Source organism: Strix aluco, chromosome Z, assembly GCF_031877795.1.
Source record: "Strix aluco isolate bStrAlu1 chromosome Z, bStrAlu1.hap1, whole genome shotgun sequence".
Taxonomy (NCBI): Eukaryota; Metazoa; Chordata; class Aves; order Strigiformes; family Strigidae; genus Strix; species Strix aluco.
This window is the reverse complement of record NC_133971.1, coordinates 71238920-71262115: the sequence shown is the minus strand read 5'-3', so window position 1 is coordinate 71262115 and position 23196 is coordinate 71238920. Positions and strand designations below refer to the sequence as shown.

Below are 23196 nucleotides of genomic sequence, written 5' to 3'. Positions count from 1 at the left end.
AAGTCAGTAATATATATGCTTGGAGGGGGAAACTTATGTATGAATTTAACTAATACCTTCATCATTCATACAGGCATGAAGAACTTCTTGTACTTTCTTAGGATGCTTCCAGTCATCACTCTTGAGTCACCTGTCTGCTGAATGAATCTCATCATGAAAGACTGAGCATGGGCTAGAAAACAGCCTTTTTCTAAGATGCTTTTCATCTTCGCTACATTACCAAAAGATGATAAAGGCAAAAGTCAGTATTAAAGTCTAAACAGTTCAACCGAGTAACAAAAAATAGTATTGCTAACTTTATCAGTATAGGAAAAAAATATTTTCTTTGCTAGCAAGCTTCATTCTAAGCTGCTATTTCAGGCCCCAAAAAGTTACTAGTGAAGATAATTTTTGATGTGGCTTCTGCAGTTCTTACAAAAATGTGATGAGGTTTATAAAATAAAGCATTGTGTATTAAATACATTTAAATAAAATTTTTAATGGATGACAAAACAGTCTTAAATATAGCTATAAAACAAATAATCACCAGAACAATTAAGTTAGGGGAGATGGATGTGTGTTTATCTAGAAGTCATATAGTTTAACTGAGATTAAATTGCCTAAGACAGTTAACTGTGCTTCATACCTGAAAGAGAATTTCATCCCTCTCCTTTTTTCAGCACTGATAACTAACTACTCATAGCATAATACATTTTCCAACTCTGAAAACTGGGACATCAAAAGCATGTGAAACTTTTTTTTTTTAAATAAAAAAAGTAGCGCAAATAAACAGTGCCACCAACTCAGTGTCCGCCTGTATCATTAGAATGACTGAGTATACAGGTGGTTCAGAAGAGTGCTTTTAAATTATCAGTCTCTTAGTATTTATTATTACATTTTATTAGCACGAATTTAGTTCTAAACTATTATGTTCATTTATTACTGTTACTTTTGATACTGTTCTTTTTCTAGAAACTTTTTATTAATGCAGTGTGTCTTTCCGGACTTTTTCTTTGTATGTGGAAAGTTGCTCCCTAATATGCTCCCACAAGACAAGCAGGATCCTGGATATCAAGAACTGTTATGCAGAACTTTTCTTCAATTTTAATTTTCAATCCATTTCCTAAATTTTACAACAACTTAATCCAGATATGTATGCCTCCTCAACTGTGTCACATAGCATTTTGTAAGTTATGACTGCGCTCTTTCAGTAAAGGATTTATTGCTTTACTTTATTTTAGGGCTATGAGATGAGTAACTATATGGAATTCGGAGTTGCATAAGGAAGCAGCAGCTGCAAAGCGAGAAGACTGGTGGATCTACTGAATGAGTTTTCATTCAGATGAGTTTAGAAATTTCACAGTTGAAAATTTCACCACTAAACTACCAAGTATCACAAGCAAGAGGGTGAGTATGCATAAATCTGGGGTTTTTTTTAAAAAAAAACCCCACAACTTTTATCTTTGTCATAATGCCTTAGAAGTCTATACACTTCATCCCCATTAGCAAAACTGAAAGTAACTCTGAATAGAGGGCTAAATAAGACATATGGAAGGCATGTCAGCCTTTTTTTTTTTTTTTGTGATGTGAATGGAAAAAACTACAAGAATGGAAAAACTACAAGAATGAACTTTTTTTGAGGGAAAAACTAACTTAATTTTATATGATGAAATATGCTATAGAAGACAAAGTTGGAATTCTTGTCTGTTTGTTGCTGGCTAATATTTTGCTTGAAAATACTTTGAGGAAATACAAAAGAAAGTATTTGCGAAACTTGCACGTCTAAAAGTTTACAGATAGCTGGCTACAGATGGATGAAAACCAAAATGGGATTTAGGATCCCAGTTCCCTAAGACCTCTTTGGCAATTCTAGCTTTCAACTTGAATAAAAATAGATGGGTAAGGAAAAAAATTAAACATGACATTTCTAGAACCAGATAATTCTAATAAGTTATCATTAATTCTACATTTAAGTCAGGAATACTGAAAACTACAACCTAAAAAGAAATACAGAAACTTTTAAGTCTTATTATTTTTTTCTTAAAATTTATTTCAAAGTCATAAATAACAGTGGTTTCCATTTTACCATGTAACTAATTCTTTCCTCAACAAGATAAGACAGTACATTACCAGCTCTGGAAGGATTTCCAAGTAAAGCTCAAGTTCTTACTACTAATTAAATTCTTGGCTGTTACAAAGATCCTCTTCACATTTCATGAAAACGGGCATGTGTTTTCCCCAGTTGCCAAATACAATACCTCTATTCCTTAAAGCATTTTAGTCTCTATCCCCAAGGCTTTGAAAAAGATTCTTAGCAGCATCAAACAGGACTGACCTGTTTCTTCAATCTTTCTTTCTTCCTGTGCACAAGCACAGCAGCAAACGAACCCCCATAAAATCACAGAACAGATAAAAACCCAAGAAATCTCAATGGCACTGCTTGTCCGGAGATTGTTTTATGTATGTTTACTAGTATCTTATGTTTTCAGTTCTCTACAGGAAAAAAAATAATGTAGCAGTCTACAAACATTTCAAACACTTTTACACAAGGATTCAGTAAACAATCAACATTAATAAATATTTGCTCCTTCAAAAAAATCTATTTTTGAAGAAAATATAATGTATTTGGCTTGCACATAGTTCTAGTGCATTTCAAAATGGCCAGGTGGAACAACAAAACCTTGATAACAGTCCATTTTTAGTATCTGCCCTTTCCTATATGATTTACCTAGTAAACAAATAACAAAACATCACGGCTTTCTATCAAAATGGTCAAATCAATCTATGTAAGAGCAGGGTTCCATATTAAACTCCACAGTTGCTTGTACTAGCAATCTAAAATAAACCACCCATATTTCATTAAACTGAAGTTGAAGGTTGTCTATGCTGCTGTCCTGTGAATCCAGATGCTTCAGCCAAAAAAATTTTTTTAAATGAACAAAGGGCCTGTATTGCAATTTAACAGTGCGTAATATCCCTCATGATTCTTGTTGGGTCCTCTTCGGTGAGGCTTTTCCCTGAGTCATGTATTTATTGGAAAGGCTGCCTAAGATTGGGAGGAAGAAAGCATCACACTTTAAAAGTTTAAAAAGAAAAAAAGACAAGACGTAAAACAACTGAAATAATCCCACAGGAGAAACTTACTGTTAAGTCAAACTATAATGAAAGCACACACAGATCAACTTTAGATCATTACCTGCTGGAAAACAGTAGGAAATATTGAAATACAAGTTGAAAACTAGCATTTTTTTCAATTAAACACCTAATGACAAATCACTTTGTGTTTAAAAATCCCTAAACTTCAATTTGAAAAAGCCTTGCAGTGAAAACAGAAGATACTGTGTCCTCCCAACACAACTGAGAATTTAATTTGAGACACTTAATAGCAGTTTAGTTTTCCAAAGTTTGTAAAGACTACTTAGGTTCCCCCTTCAGGTGCCCCAGAAGACATTTATGTATTTCATTGAATTTATGTATTTTATTGAAAAAAAAAGCTGCTAAAACATTTGCAGAGTTGCACTAGAAACTCAAAGTAATTAAAAAAAAGCAGCTGCTTTTAAAATCTTCGTTGTACCTGTTAATAAGTGTGTGAAATTACTGTAAGGAAGCTTCATGTGAAACCATGAATCTAACACAAAACATCTCTGATCCAGAGAGAGTACATAAAGGCCTTTATGATTATCATCTGACTGCTACTTGTAAGTGTAATTTTAACTTCATTGCATTTTGGCAGCTCAGACTAAGGATGTGCTTTGATAGTCTCTCCTAAGTTAGTTGATCATATGGAATTCGAGACAATTACTCTGAGGAAGCCTCACAAGAATGCGCTGCACATGTCATCCCTGAACACAGAACCCCATGTATGCTGAAACAGGAGAGAAGAGAGAGATTGGTAAAAACCCACCATATCCTTCTACAAAATAAATCTACCGGAGTTGAAAAAAAATGCACAAAACTGACATGCCTAAGTTTTGCTTCCAAAACAAAACTGAAGAATTGCACACTTTTCCAGTAAAAAAAAAGTGGCTTCACTTCAGAATTATCTAGCAACCTGTCCAGACTGCTGCTGTTTCGCAAATTAGGTAGAGTTCCCATAAGGACTGATAGAGAAAGCAACTTTAAAATACATGCTTTTATGCAGAATTTCTGAATTTAAATGAAGATATACAAACCTGACTGGGGACTCAAAAATACTTTTCCTTTTTGTTTCTTTTTTTCTTCATGTATAAGCACTCCCTATAAACAACATATACACACTGATGAACCAACAAAACTGAACTATGTCATTCCACAATAAAAAAATGAAAGGTTCTCCTTGAAAGCTTAAGTAAAGCTATTTTGAATTACTTTATATGGACTTTAGAACATTTAAAGAGAAAAAGATCAAAGAAAAGGAACACTTGGTGTTTACCTGATTTAATCTACCAACATGTTTGGCAGTGCTGGGTGAAGAAGGGGATCCATACAACACTTCTGGTTTTGAACCACCTGAAGAGATCGTAATATAACAAAGATTTGCTAACTTGAAACTAGTTTCCATTTCAAGAATCGTAAGATAAAAATACCAAAATATTTGCAATCTACATTCATAGAACGTAGAAGGTAGGACATTGTTATTTTCCTCAATTTTATAATGTGGAAAACTAGCACAATGAGGTGGGATGCCTATATAGTTAAGCACCTAAGTTAGGAACCTACAATAAATTAAGCTATGTATCCTTCTCCAGAATCAGAGGGAGACAAGGAACTTCAGAGAATGAATGAAGATATGGTGATAAGTGAATTGTCCATAGTCTCACAAAATGTATTACAGCAAAGAATGAAGTCTGATCTCTTAGGTCCAGTTGTTCATAGTCCTCAAATAGAGAGCGCACTTCAGGCACTAAGCAAGCAAAAAAAAGACGAAGCCCAACCTACAGCAATTCTCTTCAAATTCAAATAAAGTTCCCTAAATACAGATAATAGACAAAAACACCTACTCCAGAATTCATGATTTTAGACATATGTACTGTACAGCCTCAGCATAGTTCTCGCATGATGAATGTTATAAAACACAATGTCTCTGACTACAAAACACTCAGGCATACTCCCCTTCACCTTAGCAAACTGAATATCATGGTAGGAGGAATGGTAGGAGGAAAGGCTCAACAGGACAAGGTCAAAGATAAGTCAAGTTAAATTTAGCCTTAACATATACCTTCAGAAGGTCACAAGCTGAGTAAAATGTGGCTTCAATTTTTAAGTCTTTTCTGTCAACCCAACACTTCTAGTGGTCTACTGAACTAAGAACACTTCAAATACCTTGAAAGTTCTGAATATATTTGCACCATTTTCCTCCCACTTGCAGTACTTTGTTAGCAGAGTCTTATGCTCTCTCCACCAATTACTTCTGATTAAGAGGAGTCTCCTAATATAAACCAGACAGAACATTTTTGCTAGTAGAAGAGCTGTTTTGAAAATATATGTATACAAAGGATTCCTATTTGTTACTTTAAGAGCTTGTGCTGGGTTTGTGTGGCAGGGTCTTTGGTAGCAGGGGAGGGGAAGCACAGGGGTGGTCCCTGTGAGAAGCTTCTTGAAGCTCCCCTGGCCCCAAGTAGGACCCGCCTTTGCACCAAGGCCAGGCCAATTAGTGATGGTGGCTGCGCCTCTGCGATAATATATTTAAGAAGGGGAACCTGGGAGGGGGTTGGGGTTTGTAAGGAGGAGTTAGAAGAAGGACGTGTATGCCAACACAGAGGTCAGTGGAAGGAAGGAGAAGGGAGGGAGGTGCACCAGTGCAGAGTCCCCCTGTATCCTGTGGTGAGATGGCAGGGCTGTCCCCCTGACACCCACGAGGGTCTACAGTGGAGCAGATGCTGACCTGCAGCCTGTGGAGGGCCCCATACCAGAGCAGGCTGCTGCGTTTAAAGGAGGCTGGGACTCTGAGGGAAGAAGGCAGCCCCAGTGTTGTAGTTTGGTGCTGGGAGGATTGCAGCACGTGGGGGTGACCCACACTGGAGCAGCATGGGAACAACTGCATCCTGTGGGAAGAACTCATGCCAGAGAAAGTTCATGGAGGTCTGTCTCCCATGAGAGGGGAGCCATGTACAGCCGGGGATGAATGGGTGGAGTTCTCTTTCCCCTCCTGAGAAGGAAAGAAGCAGCAGACAGACTGCACCCCCCATACTGTTACCTGCATTGCAGGGTGCAAGGAGGTAGAGAGATTGGGAGCAGAGCTGAGCCCAGGAAGAAGGGAGGGGCAGGGGGAGGTGTTCTTAAGATGTGGTAACGCTTCTCACTGTCCCACTCTGTCTGTTAAGTGTTGGTGTTGTTAGTATTTGAATTAAAGTGAAGTTCTTTTTTCTTCCCCTAAAGAATCTGCCTTGCTCATAATGGTAATGGGTGACCCACCCCTCCCTGTCCTTATCTCGATTCCTGAGTCTTTTGCTTCATTTTCTCCTTCCCATTGCTGGTGTGGAATGGGTGAGCTCAGTTGCCCTTGGGGCTCAAACCATGTCATGAGTAACCTGCAGAGCAAATTTTTCCAGCATGAATTTAAATGCTCCTAGGTTTACCTACAGGGAAACAATAATACTGTGTTCCTCTGGAAGCTAACTAAGAGTACCATTCACTGTCTTAAGGAGTCTCATTTTTATCTTAGAATGATTTTGCTTTACAACACAGAAGAGAGATCTGTCTTATCTGAAGGATGACATTGATACTGCTAAAACAAGTATTTGATTATTTCATTCATGTCTATCAGTCAAGATCTGGATTTGGGAGCATTTTTGTAGGTGTGGGTTTTTTTTAAGTCAAATTTGCAAACTGACTCCATGAAAAATAAGAAAGATTGTTGTATCCAGGAACATTTCTCTGTTTTCTCCATAATATTCTCTCTGAGCCATCCGTACACTTTCATAGTGACTTTAGTGTCTTATGGAATAATTCTGGTTTAGGTGATGTGAAGAGCTATAAGGATAGCTTTTGCTGCAGTTAAGAGAAGCTGTAATTTGAAATGTTAGCAAACTCCTATGGTGGGGACAATGGAAGCAATTTCAACATACTAGTCACTCATACCTTTTCTACTACAAGCATCTACCCCAGTAAGAGAAACCATGTCAAATCTCTTGGGATACAGCAAAGTTCTGAAAGGTAGGTGAGGATTAGAGGAAAACTGACTAAATGTGACTACATAAAAAAAAAAAAAAAAAAAAAGAGATAGCAAAGCAAAAATGTTACCTGTTAGTCAACCCTCTTAAAAATACCAAAAAACATAAGGTCTGTTTAAACTACTCAGCTTGACCAGTTTCGTACCTGCAGCTCCTTTATACTGTGGGCATTCCTTTTTAATATGACCTTCTCTTCCACAGATAAAACAACGTTTTTCTCTTAAGTCTCTGTCTTCCAGGCGCTTCCACTTTTCTGCTGATTGCCTGGGAGTCTTTTCTTTTCCAGTTTCCACTATTGCTCTTGCTAGTTTCCTCTTCTGAGGTGTACATAGATGCAACTTTCCCTCCTTGACTGAGTTCTCCTTTTCAGTTGTTTTATTCTGAGTTTCTTTTTCCTCTTTGCTTCTTTTCTCCTTGCTTTCTGTGTACCTCTGGATTTTGATATCTTCGTAATCACGACGCCGTCTTAGTCTGCAGGAGCAGAAAAATGCTGCAGAGTTCATAGGCCTTGCATAGATACATACAGTAAAAAAAAACCCAAAACCAAGTGCTGTCTACAGACAATGGATGTATTTCAGTATTTCTTCAGTGAGTTAAATAAAGTGAATTCATGTACTTGTCCCTTTGACTCTGCTACCGAACAGTGCTACACTAATGTAACATACATGTAACTTCACAATCAATTACAATACATCCCTAAATTCTAATAATTATATCTCAAAAAATATAAGCACAACAGAGTATCTGTGTGCTAGAGTTGCAAAGACAATGCAAGAAAAGAAACACTGAGCAAAATGCTAACAAAGCATAAAAAATAGGGCTATAGTTCTAATTTTTTTTCCTACTTGTACAATTCAATTGGAACTCCTTTCCTTCTAAAACTGTATATTCACAGTATCTCTAAAAGTCTGTTCTACTGGGAGAAGCTTGTAACATTCTACATGACTTAAAGATCTAGGAGTGGGGAAACAGCTACCACTAACAGACTGGTTTTACCTAATTCTTTATACATGCCCCAGAGAAGACATCTGTGAAACCTCCAAGTCTGAACATAATACTAGGTTCCTTTGGTCAGTCAGATGTAGTGTTATTGGCAAGTGACTTAGAAATGCCTCACAAAACTGAATGAATACGCAAAAGAATAGCAGATGAGCTTCCCTTTTTTTAAAAAGGGAAAAAAGGAAGACCTGGGGAACTACAGGCCAGTCAGTCTCACCTCTACCCAGCAGGATCATGGAGCAGATCCTCCTGGGAACTATGCAAAGGCAGATGGAAAACAAGAGGTGATTGGTGACAGCCAACATGGTTTCCCTAAGGGCAAATTGTGCCTGACAAATTTGGTGGCCCCAGCATTGGTGGATAAGGGAAGAGCAACTGACATCATCTGCTTGGACTTGTGCAAAGCATTTGACACTGTCCCACACAACATCCTTGTCTCTGAATTGGAGAGACATGGATTTGATGGATGGACCACGTGGTGGATAAGGAACTGGCTGGATGCTTGCACTGAAGAGAGTTGTGGACAATGGCTTGATGTTCATGTAGAGACCGGTGACAAGTGGTGTCCCTCAGGGGTCCATGTTTGGACCAGTATTATTTTACATCTTTGATGGGGACATGGACAGTGGGATTGAGTGCACTTTCAGCAAGTTTGCAAATGACACAAAGCTGTCTGGTAGAGTTGATACTCTAGAAGGAAATGATGTCATCCAGAGGGATCTTGACAGGCTAGAGAGGTGGGCCCAAGTGAACCTTATGAACCTCATGAAGTTCTACAAGGCCAAGTGCAAGGTCCTGCATATGGGTCAGAACAAATCTCAAACATGGATACAGGCTGGGTGATGAGTGGAATGAGAGCAGCCATGTGGAGGACTTGGGGGTACTGGTGGATGAAAAACTGGCTATGAACCAGCAATGTGTGCTCACAGCTGTGCTGGGTTTGTGTGGAAGGGTTTTGGGTAGTGGGGGAGGGGGCTACAGCAGTGGCCTCTGTGAGCAGTGGCTCCCCCAGCTCCAAGTTGGACACACCTCTGGCCAAGGCTGAGCCAATTTGCAATGGTGGCCATGCCTCTGCAATAACGTATTTAAGAGAGGGAACCTGAGAGGGGGGCGGGGGACTTGTGAGAAGGCATTATGAAGGTGGGGGAGGTGTATCCTGTGGTGAGAGGGCAGGGTCACCCTCCCTGCCACCCATGGAGGTCACCAGAGCAACAGGGATCTGCCTGAAGCCTGTGGAGGATCCTCTACATGAAGAGCCAGCCCCCACTGTTGTAGTTCAGCGCTGGGAGAACTGTAACACATGGAGGTGACCCACACCTGGGCATCTTGAGAAGAACACATCCCATGGGGAGGACTCACAACAGAAAAAGTTTGTGGAGCACTGTCTCCTGTGAGAGGGGCACCACGTGGAACAGGGGGAACATTGCAGAAGAGTGCTTCCCCAACCCTTGCAGGAAGAAGCGGTGGACTGACTGCACCCCCCAGCCCCTGTGCCACTGGGAGAGGAGGTAGAGATAGCGGTAGAGAACCCTGGGAAGAAGGGAGGGGTGTAGGGAATTTTTTTAGGATATGGTAACACTTCTCACCATCCTATTCTGTCTGTTAAGTGTTCTTTGTGTTAGTGTTTTGAATTAAAGTGGTGTCCCTTTTTTTCCTCTCCTGAACAAGTCTGTCTTTTGCCTGTGACCGTAATGTCCTTATCTGAATTCCTGAGCCTTTCTCCTTCCTTACCAGTGCTGGGTGGGGAAGGGGTGAGTGAACAGGGGTGTGGTGCTCAGTTGCCCTCTGGGATCAAACCATGACAACAGTTCATAATATGAAGAGCAGCAAGATCAGTTTAGTATTCATTTGTTACAAGAAGATAGTTGCTTTTGGACATCTGGTTACTGAGGATCAGGAAACCTCTTGGATGTGAAAGAGGACATTGCTCTCCTAGGGGTGTGCTTAAGAAAAATAATGCTGTGCCATTGTCTGCTTTTTGATATGAATTCCATGATTCCGTGAAGATGACAAAAATCTGTCTTGCTGGAGTAGCAGGATTCTAGAAGTAGACGCTATTAAATGGAATACATAAAAATGCTTTCATGGGTGCTTTTCATAGCACACAGCTATTCAGCTCTACATTTAGACTCTCTTTGACTACTGCTCTCCTATATAATGAAGTGCAGAGTCAGCATTATCACCTTGAGCTAAGTAGTTTTGCAGCCTTCTATGAAAAGATTCTGTTTAAAAGCACTACAGATGATGCTGGCAGAAGTTTAGTAACTTAACACAGACCACAGATTTAAAAAAATACCACCATCCACAACTTTCAAAATTGGTATTGATACATTTTCATTTCAACAGTAAAGGAAATAATCCGCAGCATGTACAAATTTTGCTTTAACATTGCTATCCTCATGTTTCTTCTGAACAAACCTAAGGAAAAGTTCCACACATGCCAAAACTGTACTCACTTTCTTCTCATGGGACAATCTTTCATGAAATGGCCAATTTTACCACAAATTCTGCAGCACCTATCATTTGGTGCCAATTCTCCTTCCGTTAGCACCTCTGGATCAAAAAAGTACTCCTGAAGAAGAAATCATGCATTTAAAATGAAAATACATATGCTTGAGAATCAAGACAGATAAGCAAGTGTTACACAGCAGGAAGAGTTACAGCGAAAAATAAACCTGGTGTGTGCAGCTGAACTCCTGAAAGACCCAATGAGATTAACTGGCCACTGGCCTCCTCTTCACAGGCAGCCTGCTGACATCAGGTCAGCAAACCCTTCTTTAAAACCGCATTTTTAAGAAACGATAAGCTGTTTTTGACAGGGACTAAAATATGTAAGCCTGTACAATGAGGCTCTGACTTGATTAGTATTCCTCATGCCGACACATTTTACAGGCAAACAACACGAAAACAGTACCCAAGTAATAACTCCCATAAAGAATGTTAGAGTACTGTGAAAATTTAAGAGAGAAGGGCTTAAAGACAGTGTAACCATGCTCCTACAAGTCCTATGTTATACACCCAAGAGCATGCACATATTGCTCTTAGAAGCAACTTACCATTTTTGATGGATATTCTTTAGGAAATATTTTTATAGGGGTACCAAATACCCTTCTGCCATTGATAAAAGCCTTCATTATAAAATTTGTCACTGTGGAAGGAAAAAAAGAAAGAAAACATCATCCAAACATCAAACAAGCCAGTAAAATAAGATCTAAGACAAGATCTTCACTTTGTACCCAAATTTGTTAACAGGAGACTTACTTTTTCTTGACAATCCAGCTCCAAGATTGTGGTTCAAATCAAAGGGGTCTGTACAAAAAGAATTACAGGCATTAATCAAGTCCAGGACAAGATCAGCAGTGTATACATACACATGAACAACTCCAAGCAGCTATTCCCAGTGCAGAGTTAATATACTGAAATTTAACTGTTCGCAAATTTATTGTAAAGAAATTAACTCCACAGACAAAGGATCACAGCCATCCAGCTCTGAACTGACTGAAGTATTTGAAAAGAGTAAGCTGAATGTGCGGGCAAGAGTGTAGACATTTTCTCCATGAAAGTCATGGAACTAGTCACCTAAGCCATGAAAGTGGTTTAGGGAACATTTCCAAGACATATCACTGCATTTTCTTGATAGAGACCATGGTATTACTTAATGGTGTAATAATGGACAGGGTTAAATCGGTCATGTAAATATGGACTCAGCTAAACCTAGTATCTGTGAGAAAACCTCAACTATATTACAGCTAATTTCTTTTCCAAAGGATTTGATTAAATCTATTTTTCTGTCAGTTACCATCATCATGAAAAGTATAAAGGCTGCTTTGCAGCTTCTTTTCCGTAGATAAAAAGCACCCTAATTTTTACCACTACTGAAACTCAATGGGAATTTTGCAATGATTTCAAAACAAGAGCAAGTAACAATTTATAATCCAGTAATAAAAAAATAAGCCTTGTGGAAAGACCAGATTTTTTTATATGGGCATTAAAGAAATTCCACATATTCATGTAACTCACATGCTTTTACCTTCAATTACAATATATTTGGAGGTCCACTGCTTCTTGAAAGTTGTAAGCAGATTTTTTCTCCTAATGGAGATGACATGCTCTTTGAAATCAAATTCTTCTGTGTAGAAACGGAGAAGTCCCAGCCACAGCTGCCCAACAGATTCAGTGTTTTTGCCATAGTCTGGCCAAAGAACTGACTGAAAATGACAAATATTTTTACTTCCAGTACTTACATTAAGCAGAATAATTTTCATAACTTGGAAACTCAGACCATGCAAGTCTTATAAACAAACACAATTGAGTTATACCAGAATACTTCCCTTCCTTTCATAATTTGCATTAATAATGCAATATTGATTTTAAAATGGTGTATTTTTAAATATTAAAAACAAAAGTGAACAATTAATAAAGCTTCTAACATTAGGTTTTGCCTGTTATAAAAAAAGAATTTATTAATTCACTTTATATGCCTATTTAACACAAAATTATTCAACAGGACTAACCAGCTATGACTAGATATGCAGCTGCTGTTTGTAGGAGTTACCTGCACCCAGTAATGAGACACACAGAGCAATTAATCATCATTAACACCTTAAAATAATTTTTTTAATCTATTTTTTCAAATTTTTCAGATTTTTTTTTTTCCCTCAGATGAATTACAACCAACCGTATTCTTAAAGCTTTACAACATGGAATTAGGATTTTCAAAGCAATAACTACTCCACTTCCATTTCTATATTCAAGCACCATATCCGAGGACAATGTTTCTTAAAAGGAATTCTTTTTCATTTACAAAGCTACAGGTAACACCATTTCAAATTAGGTTTACTCACCAACTCGTCTAATTTATCAAAGAAATATACGTTCCAGTCATCAACTAGAATTTCAGGCTTTTTTGGTTCTTTGTAGATCTGAAAGCATATTAAACTCATTAGAAGAGCCCTTCAAATTCAGTACTGACATTCTTCTTGTTAATGTGTACAGATACACATTTCTTTCTTGATATACTGTACCTCTTGAAGAACAGGGATGACAGGTGGCTCTCTCTGTTGAAGAAAATAAAGCACCATAAGAGTATATGCATAAGAAGAAAGGCTACCTCGAGATGCGTCTCCAATGTCACATATCTAGAAAAAGAAACATGATTTGTATCTTATGGTTTTCATCTCTTGCTGCAGGCATTACTGCTTCTAGAATGTTTGAAATATACTTACCTTCGTAAATACTTTCATTGTGTAACACAGATATTTTACTCTAGGATCAATGGCTGCATATGATGACAGGAGTCTTGTGTTATGTAAGGCCTATAAAAATAAGAAAATTATGTACAGGAGCTCTGAAGAAATGAATAAGCTGGAAACAAAAACTTTTATATTGTGTGCTCAAGAAATGCAGATATGAAGCCCTGCACAGTAGGATATATATTGAGAAAGGAAGCATTCAACAATGAAGTTATCACCTGCTCTGTTAAAAAGCCGATCAACATCCTTAATCTGTGCAGAAATGGTACAAAGCAGCATTCACAGAAAAGTACTTCAGAAAGGGAAGTGTTAATCTACTACTGCATTTTCAAAATATTTGGTGGTAGCTAAGTGCTTGAACTAAGATCTCAGCCCAGAAATGTGAGAGCTATCAACTAACCCATATGTGCATATGTGCAGAACTTCAAGACGACTTTCAGAATTACTTGGTTGAGGTATCTTCCTCAAGACTCCCCTTCAGCTCAAACAAAAACTTCAGAAAGTTTAATGCTTAGCTCTGAAGTTTATTTTCCTTTGGTATTTCAAGTAACTGGCTTTTGAAGTTCAGAGACATTGAAAAAAAACCCCAAAACTTGTTTTTCAAGTATTTGGCCAAGAACTTCTGGTTTTTTGTAAATTCTAACACATGTTCCAGTTCAGGCAAGTTGGGTTCAAAGTCACTATTCCAGCTTTCAAGGATAAGAAAAAAGCCATGACAGGAAGTGGAGTGTAGGAAAGCTGAAATTGTATTATTTTGTCTTCTCTTTTACAGAAAGACTTTAACACCTAAACCATTATTTCTTACTGAAGAATGAATATATTTTCTTAGGTAAGTGACAACTCTGAAGTCACAGCTGTACAACTAACTCCATTCATAGTCAAATAAAAAAAGGTTGTTTGGAAATCTCAAACTGCAAGATGTAACTGGAAACAGTTGATTATTGAGCCTCAACAAAACAATCACTTCAATCTCAAGAAGCAGACCCACATTTTTCTGTTAAAAAAAATTAAGAAGAGATAACCTTACCAGAGTATTATATAAACTGATGTCTACTTCAAGACCACTTCTGACATGGAAAAATTTGACAATTGGCACTTTAGCAGTAGTTATAGGCAAGACATTTTTTAAACCTAGGATGAAATGTTTAATTACTGAATGACTGCAATACAGTCGTAACAGTATCAAATGCTCTACAAATAACTGCAAACTGCAGTAAAAAGGCCACAAAATAAAGTCTTAGTTCATACCAAAACTGTACTTCAGTTATATTTTAATACTGATTTTAGGCATTTATCAAACATGATGAATCTGCTAAACATAATATTTAAAAATATACATTAGACCCCTAATAAAACAAAGATCAGTCTAAATGCTACAGAAAAGCTTAAGAGATCATTGATAGTTCATTCCAATTGTATTAAATTCATGTGAGATACACCAAAACCAGCACTATAAAATCATAATTTCTTGTAGAAGAAACAGAATTCCCATTGCTAACTTGTATCAGCCTACCTTTTACTATTAACTTATTAGGCACTGAACATACAAGTACAACATAACTACTAACTTAAAGCCTCAAACTTTAACTTAAGGTTTGTTCTGATGCATGTAAGTTATAAATATACCATCTGCCCCATTTGGATGTGTTATAGCCTCACTGACCTACATATGCAAAAGTAAATCCAAAACGTTCACAACACATAACCTCACTCTTAATAACATTAAGCTCTTTGATATAGCTTTATCTTAATGATTTTCTTCAACAGTGCCCCAGACCATTCTCACTACAGCAACTGAACCATCTGTTTCAATTTTCAAGGAAGTTACCTGACTGCTTCTTGAGAACTTTTGCTAAATCTTCAATGATTCTGATGCAATCAAGTCCCTAAGGCATTAAGAAAAAAAGTTGAAAGTTGTATCTGCTACAAGTATTTTAGGTAAACCTTTTATCACTTGCCATTAAGCTTAAAGCTGTATAATTGAGTTTCATATTATACAGAATTATGTGAATACCAGAAATTGTTTCAAAATAGCACTTGTAAAATCAACACTAAATAGTATCCCCATACAGGCTTTTAAAAAGTTTATATTGGGCATGAAAGGAGATTGATGTCTTTTTCCACTGTCTCCCATTCCTAGTTGTTTATGCTACAAAGGATGTTATTTATCTGAACAGCTAATGCTAGAAGTAATGGTAGTGCAGAAGTCAGAAGAAGACTGACTACTGAGAGTAGTTCTTAAACTCATGCCTACACCAACAGCAAAACCCCCTAAAATAATCTGCCTTTGTGGCACCTATTTGTGTTTTCTTTTAATCTGAAAAGCTTTTATAAAATAATAAATTTGTTACACTATATACACAACCATAAAATTTTGTATTTATTAAAAAAAAAAACAACTTTTCAAACTACCTCGGCAGTTTCCAGCCCATCTATCGTCATACAGATATCAAGGTCACTTTGTTTGAAGCCAAAGCCATTTTTTGAGGAGCCAAACAAATTCAGCTTGGTTCCTATAAGAGATGTGATGGGTTATAAACCACATATTGAAACAGAATCTCAAGTTGTATATAGCTTCAAACCACTGCATGTCTTTTAATACAGGCATGAAACATTACTATCTTTCTATGGTAGATCAAAACTTACTTCCTTACCAACTCTGCCGATGAAGAAAGAATCTCTACTTTTATTGGTTCAAATGAACAGTCTGACAGATCCAGAAACAGGTTTTCCAATAATTAAATCATCAACATGCAGGTCTGAGCTGAAATCTGATAAACAAGGTAACACTGCTCTCTACAGAGATTTTCAGAATAAGGGATATATCCATCCGTGTATCAGGCTCCAGCCAAAAAGATCTTTTGCTAATCTTAAAAGCCTATGAACCAAACTCCAGGTGTTACAGGTAGGAATGCCAGAAACAAACAAACAACAAAAAGATCAAATAGCTAGGTTCTGTAGATAGGTGAAATGTTGTGCCTGTATTTTAATATATTCCCAAACCGGTAAGTTTCAGTAGGAAGGACTACAAAAAGGTTGCTCTTTGTAAGAGCAGATACAACAGGAAGTCTGGCTAATGTATAAGGCTACAATAACAATTATAAAACTGTTCCAACGACTGCTTTGATTGTTTTCTCTTTGACTTGCCATTGTTCCTCCCTATGTGTTGTATATATGACTAAGTCAAAAAATACTTAAACCAAAGAAAGACTTAAAACAGAAATTAATGAAGTATAGCAATGCTGAGCAACAATATAGGTTAAATGTTCAAAACTGAAGTGTTTACTATGCTGATATGATATGTTTTCTTAGAAGACACTCAAGTATGAAGACACTAAAGGATAAATATAAAGCTAGAACTGCATAATTACCTGGGAAATCCTGTCTGATGAAGTTTTCCAAGTTTTGTCTTATATGTTCCCGAGCCTGATCCTCTACAATATTTGGAGCGAAATCATCTTAAAAAAAAAAAAAAGACAATTTAGACAAATTTCTTTAGAAAGAGTCAACAGCAAAGATTCAAATGAAACAAGTGAGGGGTTTACAGTGGGGGGGGAAGGGGGGATGGAAAAAGCAAGAGAAGATTCACACGTGAAGGAAAGAAAGCAAGGATGAAGTAGAATAGAAATACCTGTTCAAAGAAAAACATTAATTAGACAAATAATGCATTTTGTCTGGTCAGAAATGGCGAGAGAAAAAGGAGGAAAGTTGGGTCACTCTGAAAAGAACAAAAGTGGAGAAGTGTTACAAAACAGTATTTTGACTCTATTTTTTTCTAGAACACTGAAGTCTGTTTACTGAAAACCACAAGTTAAGGAACAGTAACAAAATTCATAGTAGACAGAAATGTAAAAGCATCAGTCAAAAAACCCACACAAAATTAAACTGTTAGAAATTATATTAAGATGCCTAAATGAGTTATCAGACAGCCAGTGTGTGGAAAATAAACCTAAATATTTTGTACTTCTCTAGATACAAACTACTCAGTAGTTCTATTAAAGAACTTACAAATCTTAGAATTGTATCCAAGAGAGTTGGATAAACTGGCCCCCTTTATAACACCATTAGCCTGTTATTTCATTATTTTTGCAATTTTTTTTCTACCACACAACAATATTCAAAGGAAAACACTTACAGTAACATTGGACACAAACTTGATCTAGAATAACTGCAAATTTGGGTGTCAGCACTGGCAGTGGGTCAAGCTCAATTTTCTTGAAGTCTTCTGGACAATCCCTCTTTAAATGACCTTCCCGTTTGCACAAGCTACATACTACTGTAGGAGACTGCATGAACAGAAAGCAAGATTGGTTTTAAAAACTGTAATACTTTAATGAATTTGAGAAACACTGTCATATAACTGATAATAGAACACAGCAATATGTTTATATTCTCATACAGCTTGCTTACCTTGCCCTTTGTAAAAGCTGTTTTACTGAATTCATAAAAAAGTTCCGATTCTAAACACTGTTCTATTGTGTTCTCTTCAAAAAGGCTTCCCTTCTCAGTAAGATGCTCTTGACTCAAGTTGATCCTCAAAGGTCCATCCACATTTTCTTCAAAATGTTTGCTCTCATATTTACTTGGGATAGAAAAATCATCTTCTTCCTCTGACAGTACATCATCGTCTCCAGATCCAATATATGTGTTATCTAGTTCATCTCCAGCTCTTAGGACACCGCCACACTCTCTCTGGTTTAGAAGACTTGATTCTTCCTCTTCTTCTTCCTCATCATCTGAGTTAATCATTTGGGATATTTGACTCTGTGATGAACATACGAATTTTTTCAGGGATTCATCCAGTTCATCAGTATCTTCAGTGCTCTCCTCATCAACATCAATCTTGTCATCCACTATACCACTGCATTCTAAGCCAAACTCATCACTCTCTGTAAGTGCAGCATTTTGAAAGTGTTCTATGTCTGAAATACTACATGTCTCTGTATCATGCTCATTCACTCTAACAGGGAGATCTCCACTATCACTGTCTTCATCTATTCCCTGCTCAATAGTCAAGATGTTATTCCATCTTCTTTTTTGTTGTTCATGTTCTTCCTCTTCCTCCTCTTCTTCCTCTTCATTTCCACTCTCTGTCTCTTCACAACTTGGTTTAAAATCCTCATTATCTCCAGAAATAACTTCCTCAATTATGCAGTCTGAATCCTCATGGGCAATTCCCAAATGACTTATATCATCAGCCAGCTCTTCTTCTGTGAAGCCTTCTGAGCCATCACACAGTTTTGAAGGATCAGTTCTATGTGCCTGGGGTGTACCTGTAGTCTCAGTTATGCAATCTTCCACTACTGCTGTGTTTGTTCTATCATCCAAGTTTTGCAACTCAGAATTTTCAGGCTTTATAGTATCTTTTCCATGGTCCAGCATTTGAGATTTCTCCTCATTGGCATTTGGAGAGGATTTTTTGCTCAATTTTGCACTTCTTTTGTGAGGCAAGGCAAAATACTTGTAAGTTGCTCTCAGACAGTGAAGAATATACTCATACACTAACTGGCTGTTCAGAGTTCTTGCCACATTCCTTCTGACTGAATATGGGTCTAGTAGAAAGAAGAAGTAAGCCAGTAGTGCAGGAGTTAATTTTTTTTAAAAAGAATACACTTACATCCTTACAAAATTTGAATATATTACTGTCAGTTACTCTAAAACATTGTGTAGGGACGTAAGATCTATGAACTGTGCTGAAGAGAATTTTTAAGTCCACTTAATTACTTTTGATAATGTTGAAAAAATACCCAAGAGAAATATTACTTTGATTTTTTTTCAAAATATATTCTACTATATTATTGGTAATCACAGTCCGATATTTAAAAAATTTAAGTTATTACACACAGTGTCAATAGCCAAGACAGTACCCTAGAAAATTAAACTTCTTTGAAGTTTGATATATATATATACCTTCCACAGCAATGCGCTTTTTAGGCCAGTCCTTTGACTCACGAGACACTGTTTCTTTGAGCCGTATGCTAATAACCAAATCAGCCATATTGAACTCCAAGGCATAGAAACGAAGCAGTTCTACCCAGAGCTGACCAGCAGGTGCTGTACGCCGCTGTCCTGAATCAAATACTAAGTGAACCTGTCAATTACAGAAGAAAAGCTGAAATAATATTGAATGCACAAGTGTTTAGCTGTTATACTTCCTTGTATTTCATCTGTAATGTAATATTACATAATTTATAGTTGCTTCTATACTCCTGCAATTGAAATAAAAACGGCAATTAAAAAATTGGAAGAGATAGTGTAAACTCGGATTATAAAATTTCAAAATGAAAGACTGCAGCAGTGGTAAAGAATAGCATCAATGATTAATAACAATTGCTTAAGTGTTTATGCTGTAATTTATAAATTTCCAAGAAGATATCACATCTAATCTAATTGGACAGAATGGATTATATAGCCTATTTTCTAGCAAGGCCTAAACTGTATTGCTAACTGTCATAACATTCAACCATATGGTGATACTGTTTCTTGCAAAGTTGTTGTAAAATAATTTGTAAGAACAGTTCAAAGCTAAGAGGAAATATTTTTCATACACTTAACCTACTTCTGAGATAAAAGTGCTTCAACGCTATAAACTATATTCTTCCCTGACAGATTAAAACCCAGGGTCTTATCAAAGAGTTTGAAGTAACACCTAGTTTCCTGCTAGCTTCTTGGCATCAAGAGGCAAACATAGTAAATCTTGCATCAGTCATGCAGTCTCTTAGTTCTGCCCCTGGTTTTGCAACATAAAACACAAAACAAAAATAGAAGATAGTTCTTTTTTTGAGAACAGCAATAGCTGCTAAACTAGTACAGAAATAAATTAAATTGTTCAGACCTTGCCCCTTCTAGGGGAAGTTTCTTGTGGCAAATCAGAATCATCAGTAGGGTTATGCTCCCAAACCACAGCATCATTCTCAACTTCTTTCAGATGAAAATTAGTTAATTTGTTTAATGAGAATCCTCCAATCTAAAGAAAACAGAAATAGAAACATACAGCTAACTATCACGTGAACTTTAAATCTTACTCCCCCATGGCAGTAAGCCAAATTAAAACAGAACGAAGTTTAAAAATAGCTGTTACAGGCCTAGAATATGTCCCAATCTGCTTCTCTCTTCTCCCTATACTTCTCTACAAAAAGCTCTCAAGAGTTCAGTGCTTTTGGAAGGGTATCCATAAGCCATAGAATCTTGTCTTTGAACATTACAGAAGCAAAAATACATGTTTTTCAATTATATGGCCATATACTTTAGGACATTTCATTCAGTGCAGAGAGTGGAGAGGCTTTGGGAATGAGTCAGTCGTGTATTGAAGGAAAATGTTACCTGCAAGTCCCATGTGATTGGTTATGGAAGCTGGAACATGCACACTAAATATAAACAGGTGACTATAAGAACAAAAACAGGTGCCATGAAGATAACACCTGAATGGTGTCCTGGAGAACTGGATTCTGGATTTGTGTTCATAATACAACTCCCGATATACGATGAATTTCAGCATCTAAACTCAAGAAATACATACTCTAAACCCCTAGTCTGATCCCTTGGGCAGATATCACACCAGTGTGCTCCCCAACTCCGGTCTACATTTTGAGGAACTAGATATCAAAATCCAAGGCACTGTTTTGGGATGTAGCTATGTAATTCAGAGTTCTCAACTCCGGAAGCAACGCTGAAGAAATGAGGAAGTAGATTGTTATTAAGTGCATTATTCAATGCCCAGCTCTCTTTACTCACAAAGGGGGCAACAGAGCACTTAATTCAATAACTAGGATTGTTAATTGCGTCCTTACAGACAAGCATACAAAGGTTACAGAATCACAGAATCATCTAGGCTGGAAAAGACCTTGAAGATCATTTAGTCCAACCATTAACCTCACACTGACGGTTCTCAAATACACCATATCCTTAAGCGCTTTGTCAACCTTACAGGTTAGGTGTAATCTTGCTGAATTCACATTATTTCCCAATTTCTGCAGAAACAGCTGGCTTACGGCTTGCTCAGAATAGCAAGAAGCTGACAGGTTACATGCCACTACAAGTGATTGGTCCTCTCATTCATACTATTTGGTGCATTAATACACATACCCAGGGTCCCAAATAGACAGGTAGAAAAGGCTCTTTCCTCTGTTGTAGAAAGAAAACAACCATTAAAGCGAACACGTAAGGTGACAAGCCTCCCTCTTCAGGATGATCAACACAGCACAACTGTAAAAAAAAATTGTGCAGTCATTAAGGCTTCAAGTGATACCATGAAAAATACTCTTTTAATTACTATTCAGAAGTCTATCACGTTAAAACACTGACAGAAACTCAGACATCTTTGAGCTCTTACAAGATGGACTTTGTTCTCAAGGCCTGCATATTTACTGGAGTCATGTTATTACCATAATGTTTTCAGTGTAAGAGCCATTGGATGCAGACTGGCAAAACAGACAGCATACAGCACATTAGCAAAAATGACGACTCATTTTATGTAGGTACAGTACAAGTCAAACGTTTTTCAATCTTTTTCTTAAATCATATTTTAATTCCAGACACACAAAGTTTTAGAACAAGTTATTTTAATTCACAAGAAAGTTTTCATCTACATATGGAAACAAGCAGCTTTTTCCTTTAATTTTTTTTCATGATGGATTAAGTTTATGGGAAACTGGTAGTTCCATTTCATATACATTCTTCTGACTTGTTTGGTAACAGAGCAGGATACTTACAGCCTGCATACCACTGGCTGAGCTTAAAATTCCACTTTTGAAATTTAGTGGAACATTATAGCACACAAATTATAGTTATGTAAGTTATAAAATTTACAATTTAAAGAAAACGTAAATATCCTTTTTCCAACTTTTTCTAAAGACAGTTTCAGCAACTGTTTTCTAAACCATACCTACAGTCTCACCAGCATAGTATCAATGTTCATTTGATATTTATTCAAGGATGGTGGAGTACAAATGACTCTTACCTTCGCCCAGTACCTGAAGGCAATTACTAAAGGTACTACAGTAGGTTCCAGTTTTCCAAGTGTAGCCAAATGGCTTGTTGTCAGCCAAGCATTCTCATTCCCTGCACTCACTTTACAAATAAGGCCACTGAAACCCAAAAAGAAACAAAGTAAAACATCTTGGAGGTTTTGTAAGAACAGCCATGTATAAGATAACATCTCACAAAAAGTTGTAGCAGAAGGCTGTAAGGAAAGACTTATCAGCCTCTCAAAGACACTGTATCTACATTAAAAGAAGCATGGAAAATCAATTCAGTTTATGGTTAGGTTGAAGATATATGCATTATAATTTTCTATTGAAGTGTTTTCAAATGCAATTAAAATTTAAGTATTTGTTACTAATTACATTAATTCACTAAAGTAAAAATTACAGTACTAATTTCCTTCATGAATCAAAAACATTTTCCTGTACCACACCCATCAGAAGATAGTTTCTGTGCTGTTTTCACAGCACAAGAAATATTTTCAAATAGTGAAAGATCAACATAGCAGCAAATAACTGGTAATATTTCTGTATCAGTAGCTGTTCATAGAATGTTTCATGAATCTTAAGCGATATCCATTAAATGGGCAGAATAAAACGTCTTCCACTTGTTCTCAAAATACTGGTGAAGCTAAGCAAACTGATCTTGCCCTTACAGAAATTCATAATTTAATATGGTATCTATATTACCATAAGGAAGGAAAGTTTCTGCTGAAGTAGTTATCCCAAATGGAAGGGTAAGGGTACATGCTGGAAGCCATAATGGTTGAAGGGACTGGAAAATACACCACTGAGGACAGAACAACCCTTACCCTCTTATTCTATGTTAGGAAT

General features: G+C 37.0%; 1 protein-coding gene and 1 long non-coding RNA gene across 6 annotated transcripts in view; one reads left to right on the top strand and one right to left on the bottom strand.

Moving 5' to 3' along the window:
• Nucleotides 1-78: 78 nt before the first annotated feature.
• LOC141918637 (uncharacterized) lies at nucleotides 79-15261 on the top strand. Its single transcript, XR_012621743.1, has 4 exons — nucleotides 79-241; nucleotides 1221-1386; nucleotides 14154-14210; nucleotides 15149-15261. It is a non-coding gene; the product is annotated as an uncharacterized LOC141918637 (long non-coding RNA).
• Nucleotides 2431-23196, bottom strand: part of TUT7 (terminal uridylyl transferase 7) — a 37340-nt gene continuing 16574 nt past the window's right edge. The window contains exons 9-29 of one of the 5 annotated variants that reach the window (XM_074813334.1): nucleotides 22341-22467; nucleotides 21467-21586; nucleotides 20217-20348; nucleotides 19292-19472; nucleotides 17792-18933; nucleotides 17517-17667; nucleotides 16753-16839; nucleotides 15794-15894; nucleotides 15210-15267; nucleotides 14409-14512; nucleotides 13355-13444; nucleotides 13154-13267; nucleotides 12974-13051; nucleotides 12160-12337; nucleotides 11391-11438; nucleotides 11186-11277; nucleotides 10586-10701; nucleotides 7276-7601; nucleotides 4391-4467; nucleotides 4152-4215; nucleotides 2431-3025 (exon numbers count right to left, since the gene is read on the bottom strand). In XM_074813334.1, the coding sequence (XP_074669435.1) occupies nucleotides 2958-3025; nucleotides 4152-4215; nucleotides 4391-4467; nucleotides 7276-7601; nucleotides 10586-10701; nucleotides 11186-11277; nucleotides 11391-11438; nucleotides 12160-12337; nucleotides 12974-13051; nucleotides 13154-13267; nucleotides 13355-13444; nucleotides 14409-14512; nucleotides 15210-15267; nucleotides 15794-15894; nucleotides 16753-16839; nucleotides 17517-17667; nucleotides 17792-18933; nucleotides 19292-19472; nucleotides 20217-20348; nucleotides 21467-21586; nucleotides 22341-22467 (3454 nt within the window). In that variant the 3' untranslated portion in view covers nucleotides 2431-2957. Of the gene's footprint in view, nucleotides 3026-4151; nucleotides 4216-4390; nucleotides 4468-5280; nucleotides 5387-7275; nucleotides 7602-9728; nucleotides 10184-10585; nucleotides 10702-11181; nucleotides 11278-11390; nucleotides 11439-12159; nucleotides 12338-12973; nucleotides 13052-13153; nucleotides 13268-13354; nucleotides 13445-14408; nucleotides 14513-15209; nucleotides 15268-15793; nucleotides 15895-16752; nucleotides 16840-17516; nucleotides 17668-17791; nucleotides 18934-19291; nucleotides 19473-20216; nucleotides 20349-21466; nucleotides 21587-22340; nucleotides 22468-23196 lie in introns of those variants that run through there. The other 4 variants (XR_012621741.1, XM_074813336.1, XR_012621742.1 and 1 more) reach the window with 4 other exon arrangements.